The sequence below is a fragment of the Lepidochelys olivacea genome (assembly GCF_965140295.1).
Source record: "Lepidochelys olivacea isolate rLepOli2 genome assembly, chromosome: 1".
NCBI classification, from domain to species: Eukaryota; Metazoa; Chordata; order Testudines; family Cheloniidae; genus Lepidochelys; species Lepidochelys olivacea.
In genome coordinates, this window is record NC_140411.1 from 195,755,087 (window position 1) to 195,769,520 (window position 14,434).

Genomic DNA, 14,434 nt, shown 5'->3' on the forward strand with positions numbered 1-14,434 from the left:
TCAAAATATTTGAAAAAATCTCCAAGGGCATGAAGGACAGAGGCTATAACAGGGACCTGCAGCAGTGCCGCGTGAAACTTAAGGAGCTCAGGCAAGCCTACCAAAAATCCAAAGAGGCAAACGGACGCTCCAGGTCAGACCCACAGACATGCCGCTTCTATGATGAGCTGCATGCAATTCTAGGGATGCCCCTACCACTATCCCACCCCAGTATGTGGACTCCTGCAAGGGGGGAGTCTGACTCAACAGGGATGAGGATTTTGGGGATGAGGAAGATGAGGATGAAACCATTCTCCCTGATAGCCAGGAACTGTTCATCACCCTGGAGCCAATACCCTCCCAACTCTCCCAAGGTGGGCTCCTGGACCTTGGAAGGTGGAGAAGGCACCTCTGGTGAGTGTACCTTTGTAAATATAATACATGGTTTAAAAGCAAGCGTGTTTAATGATTAATTTGCCCTGAAGACTTGGGATGCGTTTGCGGCCTGTACAGCTACTGGAAAAGTCTGTTAACGTGTCTGGGGATGGAGCAGAAATCCTCCAGGGACATTTCCATGAAGCTCTCCTGGAGGTACTCCCAAAGCCTTTGCAAAAGGTTTCTGGGGAGGGCAGCCTTATTCCATCCTCCATGGTAGGACACTTAACCATGCCAGGCCAGTAGCATGTAGTCTGGAATCTTGCATAACAAAGCATGGCAACATATGGTCCCGGTGTTTTGCTGGCATTCAAGCAACACCCGATCTTTATCTCTCTGTGTTATCCTCAGGAGAGTGATATCATTCATGGTCACCTGGTTGAAATAGGGGAATTTTATTAAGGGGACATTCAGAGGTGGCCATTCCTGCTGGGCTGTTTGCCTGTGGCTGAAAAGAAATCCTCCCCACTGTTAGCCACGCGGTGGGGGGAGGGGTGAAGCGATCATCCCAGAGAATTGGGAGGGGTAGGAGGCGACCTTGTACCAAAAGCACATGTACTGTCATGTTAACAGCTTGGTTCACCATGAAAGAGTCTACCCATTGTTCTCTAAAATGTCTTTTTAAATACTACTCTCCCTTTTTTTTCCTCCCGCAGCTGCAAATATTTCAACACTCCCCCTATCATCTCCGTCCCAGAGGCTAGCGCAGATAAGAAGTTGAAAAAACCGCACTCGCGATGAAATATTCTCTGAGATCATGCAGTCTTCCCGCACTGAAAGAGCTCAGCAGAATGCGCGGAGGAAGCAATGTCAGAGTCCAGGAAAGCACAAAATGAACGTGAGGAGGGGTGGCGGGATCAAGATGATAGGTGGCGGCAGCGTGATGAGAGGAGGCAGGATGCAATGCTGAGGCTACTGGAGGATCAAACTGATATGCTCCTGCGTATGGTTGAGCTGCAGAAAAGGCATCAGCAGCACAGACCACCGCTGCAGCCCCTGTGTAACCAACTGCCCTCCTCAAGTTCCATAGCCTCCTCACCCAGACACCCAAGAACGTTGCGGGGGGGGGGGCCTCTGGGCACCCAACCACTCCACCCCAGGGGACTGACCAAGCAACAGAAGGCTGGCATTCAATAAGTTTTGAAGTGCAATGTGGCCTTGTTCCTTCCTCCTCCACCACCCCACCCAGTGCTTCCCTCCTTCCCCAGCCCTCCTGGACTACCCTGGCAGTTATCCCCCATTTGTGTGATGAATTAATAAAGAATGCATGAATTTGAAACAACAATGACTTATTGCCTCTGCAAGCGGTGATCGAAGGGGGGAGGTCAGCTGGCTTACAGGGAAGTAGAGTGAACCAAGGGGGCGGGTTTCTATCAAGGAGAAAGAAACAGAACTGTCACATCGTATCCTGGTCAGCCATGAAACTGGTTTTCAAAGCTTCTCTGATGCACAGCGCGCCCTGCTGTGCTCTTTTAACCGCCCTGGTGTCTGGCTGCGCATAATCAGCGGCCAGGTGATTTGCCTCAACCTCCCACCTCACCATAAACGTCTTCCCCTTACTCTTACAGATATTGTGGAGCACGCAGCAAGCAGTAATAACAATGGGAATATTGGTTTCGCTGAGGTCTAACCGAATCAGTAAACTGCGCCAACACGCTTTTAAATGTCCAAATGCACATTCTACCACCATTCTGCACTTGCTCAGCCCATAGTTGAACAGCTCCTGACTACTGTCCAGGGTGCCTGTGTATGGCTTCATGAGCCATGGCATTAAGGGGTAGGCTGTGTCCCCAAGGATAACTGTAGGCATTTCAACATCCCCAATGGTTATTTTCTGGTCTGGAAAGTAAGTCCCTTGCTGCAGCTGTTGAAACAGACCAGAGTTCCTGAAGATGCGAGCATCATGTACCTTTCCCGGCCATCCCACACTGATGTTGGTGAAACGTCCCTTGTGATCCACCAGTGCGTGCAGCACCACTGAAAGGTACCCCTTTCGGTTTATGTACTGGCTGCCAAGGTGGTCCAGTCCCAAGATAGGGATATGGGTTCCGTCTATCGCCCCACCACAGTTAGGGAATCCCATTGCAGCAAAGCCATCCACTATGACCTGCACTTTTCCCAGAGTCACTAACCTTGATAGCAGCAGCTCAGTGATTGTGTTGGCTGCTTGGATCACAGCAGCCCCCACAGTGGATTTGCCCACTCCAAATTGATTCCCGACTGACTGGTAGCTGTCTGGCGTTGCAAGGTTCTAGAAGGTGATCACCACTCGCTTGTGAACTGTAACGGTTGCTCTCATCTTGGTATTCTTGCGCTTCAGTTCTATGAAAGTGTCCTTACGCATGCAAAAGTTTTGCAGCCACTGGGAATCATCCCAGACCCGCAACACTATGTGGTCCCACCAATCTGTGCTTGTTTCCCGGGCTCAGAATCGGCATTCCACAGCATGAGCCTGTCCCATTGCCACCAGGATGTCCAATTTGCATGGGGCTCATGCTTTGAGAGAAGTCTGTGTCCATGTCCTCATCACTCTCGTCACCGCGCTGCCGTCGCCTCCTCGCCTGCTTTTGCAGGTTCTGGTTCTGAACATACTGCAGGATAATGCACGAGGTGTTTACAATGCTCATAACTGCCGCGGTGATCTGAGCGGGCTCCATGCTTGCCGTGGTATGGTATCTGCAGGAGAGCAGGGTTGCAGCAGAAGCAGTGGCTGATGACGGATGCCATGAGAATAGATATTTCTAGAGAACGACAAGAGGACCTGCGAGGTGGATTCATGAAAGCAGGAGAGCAGAGTTAAAGCGGAAGCAGTGGTTCGATGGTGACGGTTAGCAGTACTACTGCACCATCTGCTTAAAGCAGTATGGCGTCCGCACGGAAAAAAGGCGCGAAACAATTGTCTGCCGTTGCTTTCACAGAGGGAGAGGTAACTGATGACATGTACCCAAAACCACCCGCCACAATGTTTTTGCCCCATCAGGCATTGGGAGCTTAACCCAGAATTCCAATGGGCGGTGGAGACTGCGGGAGCTGTGGGATAGCTACCCAGAGTGCAATGCTCTGAAAGTCAACACTAGCCACAGTACTGTGGACGCACTCCGCCGACTTAATGCACTTAGTGAGGGGACACACAATCGACTGTATAAAATTGCTTCCTAAAAAATCGACTTCTATAAATTCGACCTAATTTCGTAGTGTTAGACATACCCTTTGATATATATTAATTGTTTGATTCAGTTTTCTTGGGATTGTTTTACAGCACTATGAAGAAATGCAACAAATGTGATTGAGGGCTGGCAGGATTGACAAAGGACAAATTATTGTAAAGTTGTATAATTTGTCCAACGATAAGTAATGGGGGACATAGCTGACAACAAGTATTTGAAGTGGGTACATCCTGAAAATGGAGAGGAATTATTAAAGACTATACTGTGGTGGGTGCTTCTTAATAATCAGAGGGAATTTTAAAAAGGAAAAATTAGCTAAATACTGTAGTCAGAATAACTTTCTGACAGTGAGACTTATTAGACTGGAATAATCTTAGGGGAAATGGTAGAAGCACCATTTCTTGAGAAATTTTGAATCTGGGCTAAACTAAACACTAGAAAACCTTATCATAGGTGCAGTCCTGCATTGGCCATAGGCCAAGTGATCTTGTAATTCTTTTCCATCTCAGACTCCTATGTTTCAATATCCTTTCTGAATTAGAGGAGTTTTAACTGTGTTCATACATTACATACAAAATATAATCTTACCCACAGAATATCGTTTTCTAGGGTTACCTTGACAAACTTCATAATGAAATCAGTAGGACCCTTGAAAAGGTCAACAGTCGGGAAAAGTACCTCAACAATCAGTTGGAGCATTTGGTTCAGGAATATCGTACAGCACAAGCCCAGCTGAGTGAGGTAATGCACTGACCCATTGCTGTTGCTTTTTGTCGGGCTGAGTTGTCTACAGTATGGCCCAAGGATCAAGTGCAGCCTGCAGAGTCTACATCTACTTTCTCCCTCTGACTGTAGGTAGAAGACAAAGGCCTGGGTGCACAAAAGGAGTTGGATATGGTGATTCTGAGCATCACATCTGACTTTTAGGCACCTAGAAAATCAGTGTGATAACAAAGCCTGAGTTCCTATGCAATGACTGGGGGAAAAGGGGTCATCTTAGACTGAACCATAAAAACTAGTATGTTAACTAATGGTAGATGCCGATGTATGCTAAGCCCTACCCATCATATAAATACAGGCACCCAAATCCAAGTTACAGAGAGGTGCCTAATGATTCTCCATCTTCCAGAGTTAGGCACCTGTGCCATTTTAGCAAGAAGCCAGGGGAGGACTAGAACTTCCCTCATAAATTCTAGCTCAGTGGTTAGGGTACTCACCTAGGATGTGGGAGGCCCCCTGTTCAAGTTCCCCTCCCTCCATCTGAGGAGGGTGAGAAGGGATTTAAACAGGAATCTGTTGGCTCTTAGGTGGGTGCCCTGACCATTGGGCTCTGGGCTAATCTGGTGGGGGGCTCTCAGTCTTTCAATCAATGATTAGAGTAACCGGAGCAGGGGGATTGAACCCTGGCTCTCCCACATCCCAGGTCAGTGCTCTCACCACCAGGCTACAGAGTCATCATTATGCTTATGCTGTCATGTTATGTGTATTCCCTCTCTTTCTCTAGCCCAAATTATTCTTTAATTATTTGTACCCAAAGCTACAGTTTCAACAGGAGAGGCAGCCACACATCCCATACTGCAATAGTTAGGGCACTCACCTGGGGTAGGGGGTGTCATACCTGTTAAAACCCCTTCTCCCCCTCAGGCAGAGATGGGACTCAAACTGAGGGTCTCCCACATTCCAGGTGAGTACCCTAACTACAGGGCTTAAAGTTATGAGAGAGCTCCTCCTCCTCATCCCTGCCTCCCCCTGGGTGGTTTGTGTGAACTTGTCTGCGGGGCCCAATCCAGCAAATGGATGTGGTAGAGGTACAGTTAAACCCAGAATGGTGACAGGTTAATTTCCTCTTTTGAGAAAGAGGGCCTGGGGTTCAGGACTGCTGAGTTCCATCCCAATTCTGACAAACTCACTGTGGTCTGGATAAGGCACTTGCACTCTCTGTGCTTCTGTTTATGCACCTGTTAATAACTGATAAAACTTACTTCCCTCACATGAGTGTTGTGATCTTTAATTGCCATTTGTTAAGGTGCTTTGAGATTCTTGAATGATAGACATTGCAAACTCTCCCTCACACTCCATTGATTTCATTGGCACTGCATGCATGAATGAGGATTTCCAGAATTGGGATCTAAAAGAGCAACTATTATAATAAATTCTCTAATCAGTATGTATGCTTCTGTTTTGTCAATAATACAGAAAGTGTTCTCTCTTCCAGGCCAAAGAGAAATACCAGCAGGGAAGTGGAGGAGTAACAGAAAGGACTAGAACTCTTTCTGAGGTAGAATATATTTTCACATAATTTGTGTTATGGTCTTAATTCTCAAAAGAGCTCCAATCTTTCATGCATTGTTTTCTAACTTTTAAAATAGTCCACTGTGCATAGTCATTTGACACTGGGGTTTACCATTGTATGAAATAAACTTTTTCATATGAAGTACTTTTCATATCAACGTTTAGAATTTGTTCATTTTGTGAAAGTGGTTTAGAACTGTGAGCCCAGGATTGAGAGAGAGATTCCAAAATTTTAATCTCAGCTCTGCTACTGATTCTATCTGTGAGGTGGGCAAGCTACTAAAGATCTCCCCCGTAGTTTTCCTCATCTCTAAGGAGAATAATATATAAATATATAAAATAAAATATGGATTTTACCTATCTCATTAGGGCTATTGAGGATTAATCAGTCAATGTTTGTAAAGTGCTTTGAAGATGAGAAAATCCTAAATTTTATTATTTATATTTTTTTAAAAAAATATTTGGTACAGTGGGCCAAAAAATTTCCAATAAAAAGGTTTTTGTCAGAAGACCTGGTTTTTTCTTGAATTTTTCTGATAGAAAATGTCAATTTCAGTGACTTTTTTTATTTATCTGAAGCACTATTTTGAAACCAAATATTTTAAAACCGGTATCAAGTGGAGTGCCCCAAGGGTCAGTCCAGGGGCTGGTTTTGTTCAATATCTTCATAAATGATCTGGAGGACGGTGTGGATTGCACCCTCAGCAAGTTTGCAGATGACACTAAACTGGGAGGAGTGGTAGATACGCTGGAGGGTAGGGATAGGATACAGAGGGACCTAGACAAATTAGAGGACTGGGCCAAAAGAAATCTGATGAGGTTCAACCAGGACAAGTGCAGAGTCCTGCACTTAGGACGGAAGAATTCCGTGCACCGCTACAGACTAGGGACCGAATGGCTTGGCAGCAGTTCTGCAGAAAAGGACCTAGGGGTTATAGTGGACGAGAAGCTGGATATGAGTCAACAGTGTGCCCTTGTTATCAAGAAGGCCAATGGCATTTTGGGCTGCATAAGTAGGGGCATTGCCAGCAGATCGAGGGACGTGATCGTTCCCCTCTATTCGACATTGTTGAGGCCGCATCTGGAGTACTGTGTCCAGTTTTCAGCCCCACACTACAAGAAGGATGTGGAAAAATTGGAAAGCGTCCAGTGGAGGGCAACAAAAATGATTAGGGGACTGGAACACATGACTTATGAGGAGAGGCTGAGGGAACTGGGATTGTTTAGTCTGCGGAAGAGAAGAATGAGGGGGGATTTGATAGCTGCTTTCAACTACCTGAAAGGGGGTTCCGAAGAGGATGGATCTAGACTGTTCTCAGTGGTAGCAGATGACAGAACAAGGAGTAATAGTCTCAAGTTGCAGTGGAGGAGGTTTAGGTTGGATATTAGGAAAACCTTTTTCACTAGGTTTCAGAGTAACAGCCGTGTTAGTCTGTATTCGCAAAAAGAAAAGGAGTACTTGTGGCACCTTAGAGACTAACCAATTTATTTGAGCATAAGCTTTCGTGAGCTACAGCTCACTTCATCGGATGTATACTGTGGAAAGTGTAGAAGATCTTTTTATAAACACACAAAGCATGAAAAAATACCTCCTCCCACCCCACTCTCCTGCTGGTAATAGCTTATCTAAAGTGATCACTCTCCTTACAGTGTGTATGATAATCAAGGTGGGCCATTTCCAGCACAAATCCAGGGTTTAACAAGAACGTCTGTGGGGGAGGGTGTAGGAAAAAACAAGGGGAAATAGGTTACCTTGCATAATGACTTAGCCATTCCCAGTCTCTATTCAAGTCTAAGTTAATTGTATCCAATTTGCAAATGAATTCCAATTCAACAGTTTCTTGCTGGAGTCTGGATTTGAAGTTTTTTTGTTGAATTATCGCAACTTTCATGTCTGTAATCACGTGACCAGAGAGATTGAAGTGTTCTCCGACTGATTTATGAATGTTATAATTCTTGACATCTGATTTGTGTCCATTTATTCTTTTACGTAGAGACTGTCCAGTTTGAGCAATGTACATGGCAGAGGGGCATTGCTGGCACATGATGGCATATATCACATTGGTGGATGTGCAGGTGAACGAGTCTCTGATAGCGTGGCTGATGTTATTAGGCCCTGTGATGGTGTCCCCTGAATAGATATGTGGGCACAGTTGGCAACGGGCTTTGTTGCAAGGATAGGTTCCTGGGTTAGTGGTTCTGTTTTGTGGTACGTGGTTGCTGGTGAGTATTTGCTTCAGGTTGGGGGGCTGTCTGTAGGCAAGGACTGGCCTGTCTCCCAAGATTTGTGAGAGTGTTGGGTCATCCTTCAGGATAGGTTGTAGATCCTTAATAATCCGTTGGAGGGGTTTTAGTTGGGGGCTGAAGGTAATGGCTAGTGGCGTTCTATTATTTTCTTTGTTAGGCCTGTCCTGTAGTAGGTGACTTCTGGGAACTCTTCTGGCTCTATCAATCTGTTTCTTCACTGCATTTGCTCCAACCCCTCAGACAGAGACAAACACCTACAAGATCTCTATCAAGCATTCTTACAACTACAATACCCACCTGCGGAAGTGAAGAAACAGATTGAACAACAAAGCCCATTGCCAACTGTGCCCACATATCTATTCAGGGGACTCCATCACAGGGCCAAATAACATCAGCCACACTATCAGAGGCTCGTTCACCTGCCCATCCACCATTGTGATATATGCCATCATGTGCCAGCAATGCCCCTCTGCCATGTACATTGCTCAAACTGGACAGTCTCTACGTAAAAGAATAAATGGACACAAATCAGATGTCAAGAATTATAACATTCATAAACCAGTCGGAGAACACTTCAATCTCTCTGGTCACGCGATTACAGACATGAAAGTTGCTATATTACAACAAAAAAACTTCAAATCCAGACTCCAGCGAGAAACTGTTGAATTGAAATTCATTTGCAAATTGGATACAATTAACTTAGGTTACCTTGCATAATGACTTAATCATTCCCAGTCTCTATTCAAGCCTATTTCCCCTTGTTTTTTCCTACCTCCCCCTCCCCCCGACGTTCTTGTTAAACCCTGGATTTGTGCTGGAAATGGCCCACCTTGATTATCATACACATTGTAAGGAGAGTGATCACTTAAGATAAGCTATTACCAGTAGGAGAGTGGGGTGGGAGGAGGTATTTTTTTCATGCTTTGTGTGTATATAAGAAGATCTTCTACACTTTCCACAGTATGCATCCGATGAAGTGAGCTGTAGCTCACGAAAGCTTATGCTCAAATAAATTGGTTAGTCTCTAAGGTGCCACAAGTACTCCTTTTCTTTTTCACTAGGAGGGTGGTGAAGCACTGGAATTACCTAGGGAGGTGCTGGAATCTCCTTCCTTAGAGGTTTTTAAGGTCAGGCTTGACAAAGCGCTGGCTGGGATGATTTAGTTGGGGATTGGCCGTGCTTTGAGCAGGGGGTTGGATTGGATGTCCCTTCCAACCCTAGTATTCTATGATTTTATGATTCTATGACAATGTTGATGTGGAAAATCAAAACGTTTTGTTTCAAAATATCAATTTGTTTTGATTGCAAATGTCAGTCTTTTGTTTCAACACTCCTAATCAAATTTATGGAAATTTCATTCACTTACTAACTTTACTATGTAGGTTACAAAAACCTTATCCACTAAGAGACTAAACTTCTGTAATAGTCCTATCTCATCACACTACTAGAATACACCAGAAACCATCATCACAACATTTATTAAGATTTTTTTTTAATGTTAGAGACACAAGGTGGATGACGTAATATCTTCTATTCGTCCAGCTTTTCTTGGTGAAAGAGACATGCTTTCAACCTAAAAGCTCTGTGGAGCTTGAAAGCAACTCTCTTTCACTAACAAGTTGGTCAAATAAAAAATATTATCTCACCCACCTTGTATCTCTCATAGTACAAATCTGTCTACTGAAGTGTAGGACCTCTGCAGAATTATGCCTGTTTTAAAATAATAATAAACTGTACTGTATAATTTAACCTTGCATTTAATACTGCTCCATCCTAAAAGCAGAAGTAATTTTTAAAAATAGAACACTGTATGAACTTGAAGTCTTTATAATGTTTTTATGCTTTGGTAATTAGTGTGTGACTAATAAAGAATAATGCATGACTAAGTGTGTGGATATTGGACACAATTCTAATCTCAGCTACACTGGTGCATATCTGGAGTAAAGCCAGATACATTTGGTGCTACTACAGATTTTTGCTGGTATAGCTGTGATCAGCACTTGGCCCATTGGGACATACCTATACACCCTAAGTGTGTAGTGAAAATGTTTTTCTCTCTCTGAACATATTGAAATAGGGAGGTAAATGTGGCTTAATGGTTCCAACCCATTCATTTCCATATTATGGTCCAAGTGCTTTATTAGCGAACCGGATTGCTCCCTTTTCACAATCCATGCTACAGACACAATACTACTGTACATGCAGACCTTTCAATATACAGTATCAGTGCTGAAGTTTTTCTTACTTCTATACACAGACCTATCCCAATGAACTTTATGTACACATCCCAGGAACTTTCATTGTCTATGTTTTTATTCTGGTACCATCCCTCTGGATTCCTTAACCAACCTGTTTTTTGTGGTAACCACCATCACCTGGCAAACCACCTTCTAGCTCAGAAAACGCGATCCTTAATCTGTTGTAATGCAGACAGGAGTGCTAGTCCATCAACCATTCTCTAAGGCCAGGTCTACACTACCCTCCAGATCGCCAGGTAGCGATCGATCTGTCGGGGGTCGATTTATCGTGTCTAGTCTAGACTCGATAAATTGATCCCCAAGCGCTCTCCCGTCAACTTCTGTACTCCACCGCCATGAGAGGCGCAAGCGGAGTTGACGGGGGAGTGGCAGCAGTCGACTCACCACTGTGAAGACGCCGCGGTAAGTAGATCTAAGTATGTCGACTTCGGCTATGTTATTCTTGTAGCTACACTATTCTCATAGCTGAAGTTTAGATTGATTCTTCCCCCCCCCCCCAGACTAGTGTAGACCAGGCCTAAGAGAATAGTGGTTCTTGTCTTCCATCAGTTACTGAAATGCATCACTTTTATTATTATTACTCTATGATGAAAGACTCTTCAAAACAGTAAACCCAGGTCACTGCCAAAATGTTATTCATGTTGCATGACTTGTATTGTTCTTTTTTTCACATTAAAAATCCAGTTTGGGATTAGTAGTTTGGCATTGAGAAATATTGCTACTCTATTTACAATGCTGAGCACAGATTAGTCATTTTTGTAAAATTAATGTAGTTATTCGGAATTTTTTTAATTGAAGTTCAAAAATGCACACTTAATATCAATTTCAGATTACTGAAGTGTTAGAAAAAGTAAAGCAGGAAATGGAAGAGAAGGGAAGCAGTATGACCGATGGAGGTATGTACATGCCTTCCTCAGGAAAAACCTCCCATTCCCTGAGAAACAAGTGCACATTCAGGCCTAGGTTATGGAAAAATAATCTGGTACATGAAAAATAAACTAAACAAAAGCAGAAATGAGTTACTAAATAAGTGAAAACATCGGGGTAAAATTTTCAAAGGAGCCTAAGTGATTTAGGAATCTAAGACCTGCTTTCAAAAGTGACTTAGGCATTTAGGTGTCTAAATCCCATTGGGTTCCAAAATTTTGGTTTTTGAGAATTTTACCATAAAAATCTCAGAAAATTCATGGGTTCTCTAATTTGAATAACTAAATAACTAACACACTGCTGGTGATGTAGGGCCTGATACTGCAAACACTTACTACCATCAGATTGCTCATGGCAGTAAACATTGTGTTTGGTGGCAAGTGTTCACAGGTTTGGGCCTATAGCCAGTAGAAAAATTCATTCTAGTACTTGTGATGGTTGTACTGTTTCTATTTTAAATTAATTCTAAAAGTCATAAAAGCCTATATGTTTTGCTGTCTTAAAGTCTCTTTTAGCTGAGAAACCTGCTCTGTTTCAAATGTAAAAGGAATTGTGATGCAGACATGGAGAGAATCAGGCAGACACCCTAATAGAGTTAAACACAGGGGCTGCAACTTTATTTAATTACTGATGCCTAACTGGGATAAACCAGCTGCAATAGCTATCTCACCCTGGAAGCAAAATGTATACACCCTCCCCTCACCATACAGAGTTAATCACCTGGCCTCATACTACCCTTCCTGCCCAGTGACAGTGGTGATGGGTAGAACAAGCTCCAGAGCCTGGAACCTGCAGCTTGTGCTGCCCCCTGCCCTTCCCCACATGCCTTGCTCCACAAAGAGTGGTGTGGAGGGGTGAAGAAGCAGCGTCTGCTTTGCAGAGGTGAAAGGGGGTGGGAGGAAAAGGAATGGGGTATGTGGAACACTGCCGTAGCCTCTACTAGCTGAGATCTTCCACTGCGAGTTGATGACAGTGTCTTCACTGTTCCCTGTTCCACCAAACTCCACCTCAGGTAGACAGGTGAGCCTTATTGCTGTGCAAAAAAATATGAAATTGGAAAACCTTTTCTCATTTTTATGCACATTATCGGATCCAACATGTCAAGAAGGCAGCAAAATTATCACTGCTTATTTCTATTTTTAATATGTCTTGTGTGTTAAAAATGATGTCTCAGTAAAATCGTGTCTCCAGAATATAACATCCTTTTGTTCATTCTCCAGTTAGCAAAGGGAGTGAATTATAGGAAAAAGTAATGCTTTTCATGTACAGGAGACTAACACATGTACTGTTTGCCCTTTTTTTTTTTCTTTTTTTTTTTTTTAAACAGCTCCTTTAGTAAAAATTAAGCAGGCCTTAACCAAACTGAAGCAGGAAACAGTTCAGATGGACATACGGATTGGTGTAGTGGAACACACATTACTCCAGTCAAAGCTGAAGGAGAAATCAAATATGACTAGAGATATGCATGCAACTATGATTCCTGAAACTACAATAGGTGCCTATTAAAGTTGCTTGGAATTTACTTGTATTTCAGACAAATCAAATTTTTTTATAACTTGTTTTTTTTACAATATGCTTGTCATGCATTTTAGGGTGTTGCAGATGTGTACATAGCACTTTAGGCTCTATAAATGGAGCCATGCTGAATTTTTTGACTTAAAGGCTTTCAAACTTATTTTATAAATACATTAATAAATTCTCATTAACTAACTTGTCTCTTCTACTGCACTGTAGTATGTTAAGTAGTATAAAAGTCTATTGACACAGCCTATAATCTTCAAGTCTTGATTAGATATTGTGTGGTGAAAGAAAATTACTTGTGGAAGGCTTGAAAGGAATTTTAAAATGTCTGCTATTTATTCCCATTTTCATATGATTAACATTAGTATTTAATTGCTGACATCGGAATAATACAACGCCTACCCTTGCTAGAGACCTGGGTCAGATCTGATTCTGGCTACAAGTGAAAGTAAATTGTTTGGTCCCCTCCCAGCCCCTATTTGAATTTTATATATAGAACAAAATAACCTCCATGTTTGACACAATTGGGGATGATTGATAGACTCTTCTGAGGAGGTTTTGATGAGATTAGAAGGGCTGTTGTAAATCAAAATCTCAGTACTTTGCAAGGCAGCTGTTAGTGTCATGACTCCATCAGGACCTACACGTCCCTCACTTCGATAAGCATGGCAGTATCATCTGGCAAGTGCACCTGAAAAATGCATAAGACCTTGCTTCTTTTCCCAACTCTGCCATTGATTTCCTGCTTTGGGGATCGGTCCTGCTTTGAGCAGGGGGTTGGACTAGATGACCTCCTGAGGTCCCTTCCAACCCTGATATTCTATGATTCTATGATTTCCTGTGTGAGACCGTGCATTGTTCTTGTAACTTCTCCATGCATCAGTAACATTTATCTATAAAACTGTGATAACAATGGCTAAGTCTCCTTACAATTGTGGTTGAGATCTGTGGATGAAAAGTGCTAACGTTTGTTTAATTCAAGAAACATATTGCTGATATTTCTGAGAGACCGAATCTGTGTGTAGTCAGTCACCATTTGGGGGAATTCTGAATTTGATGTGCCTTCCTAGATTAAAGGTTGAACGTTATGCCATATGTCATTGGAAAAGTTATCTTTCTCTACATTTGTAGTAGTTTAACCTGTGACCTTGATGTCTTGATCAGGTGCATATTCCTAATGCACTTGTTCTTGAAATAAGTACTTCCCCTAGTTTATTTCTATAAGGACATAATATTACCCTGGCTATACACTCATATAGTAGAGTGTAGCCAGTAGTAGCTTTTGGCTGGCGGGGAGAGGAGCACCTTATGCAGGGTTGCTGCTGCTTCCTCCATTCAGAGGGGTGGGTTGTGGTAGAGCCTTGGCTCCACCCCCCAATATGCAGGCCTGCACAGCCTCGCTGTTGCAGAGGAGGAAGTAATGTGTGTCAGGTATAGGACTAGTACAGATTACTCCTTCCATGGAACAATGGGGGAAGCAAAGACTGGACTGAGATAGTCATAGCCTAATCCTGGGGCAGCCCAGCTATATACTGCTATTACTTTGGGCTAGTGGCAAAGCCACAATGGAGCCCTAAATGAGTGTGTGGATACATGACCCCTTCCTTT

At 43.2% G+C, this 14,434-nt stretch overlaps 1 protein-coding gene across 2 annotated transcripts in view; it reads left to right on the top strand.

The window, feature by feature from the left end:
• The window catches only part of IFT57 (intraflagellar transport 57), a 34,014-nt gene extending 20,273 nt beyond the window's left edge, over window positions 1–13,741 (top strand). For both annotated transcript variants that reach the window (XM_084652120.1, XM_084652119.1), the window contains 4 exons: window positions 4,191–4,322; window positions 5,797–5,859; window positions 11,208–11,274; window positions 12,633–13,741. In XM_084652120.1, the coding sequence (XP_084508246.1) occupies window positions 4,191–4,322; window positions 5,797–5,859; window positions 11,208–11,274; window positions 12,633–12,811 (441 nt within the window). In that variant the 3' untranslated portion in view covers window positions 12,812–13,741. The remainder of the gene's footprint in view (window positions 1–4,190; window positions 4,323–5,796; window positions 5,860–11,207; window positions 11,275–12,632) is intronic.
• The last annotated feature ends 693 nt before the right edge of the window (window positions 13,742–14,434 follow it).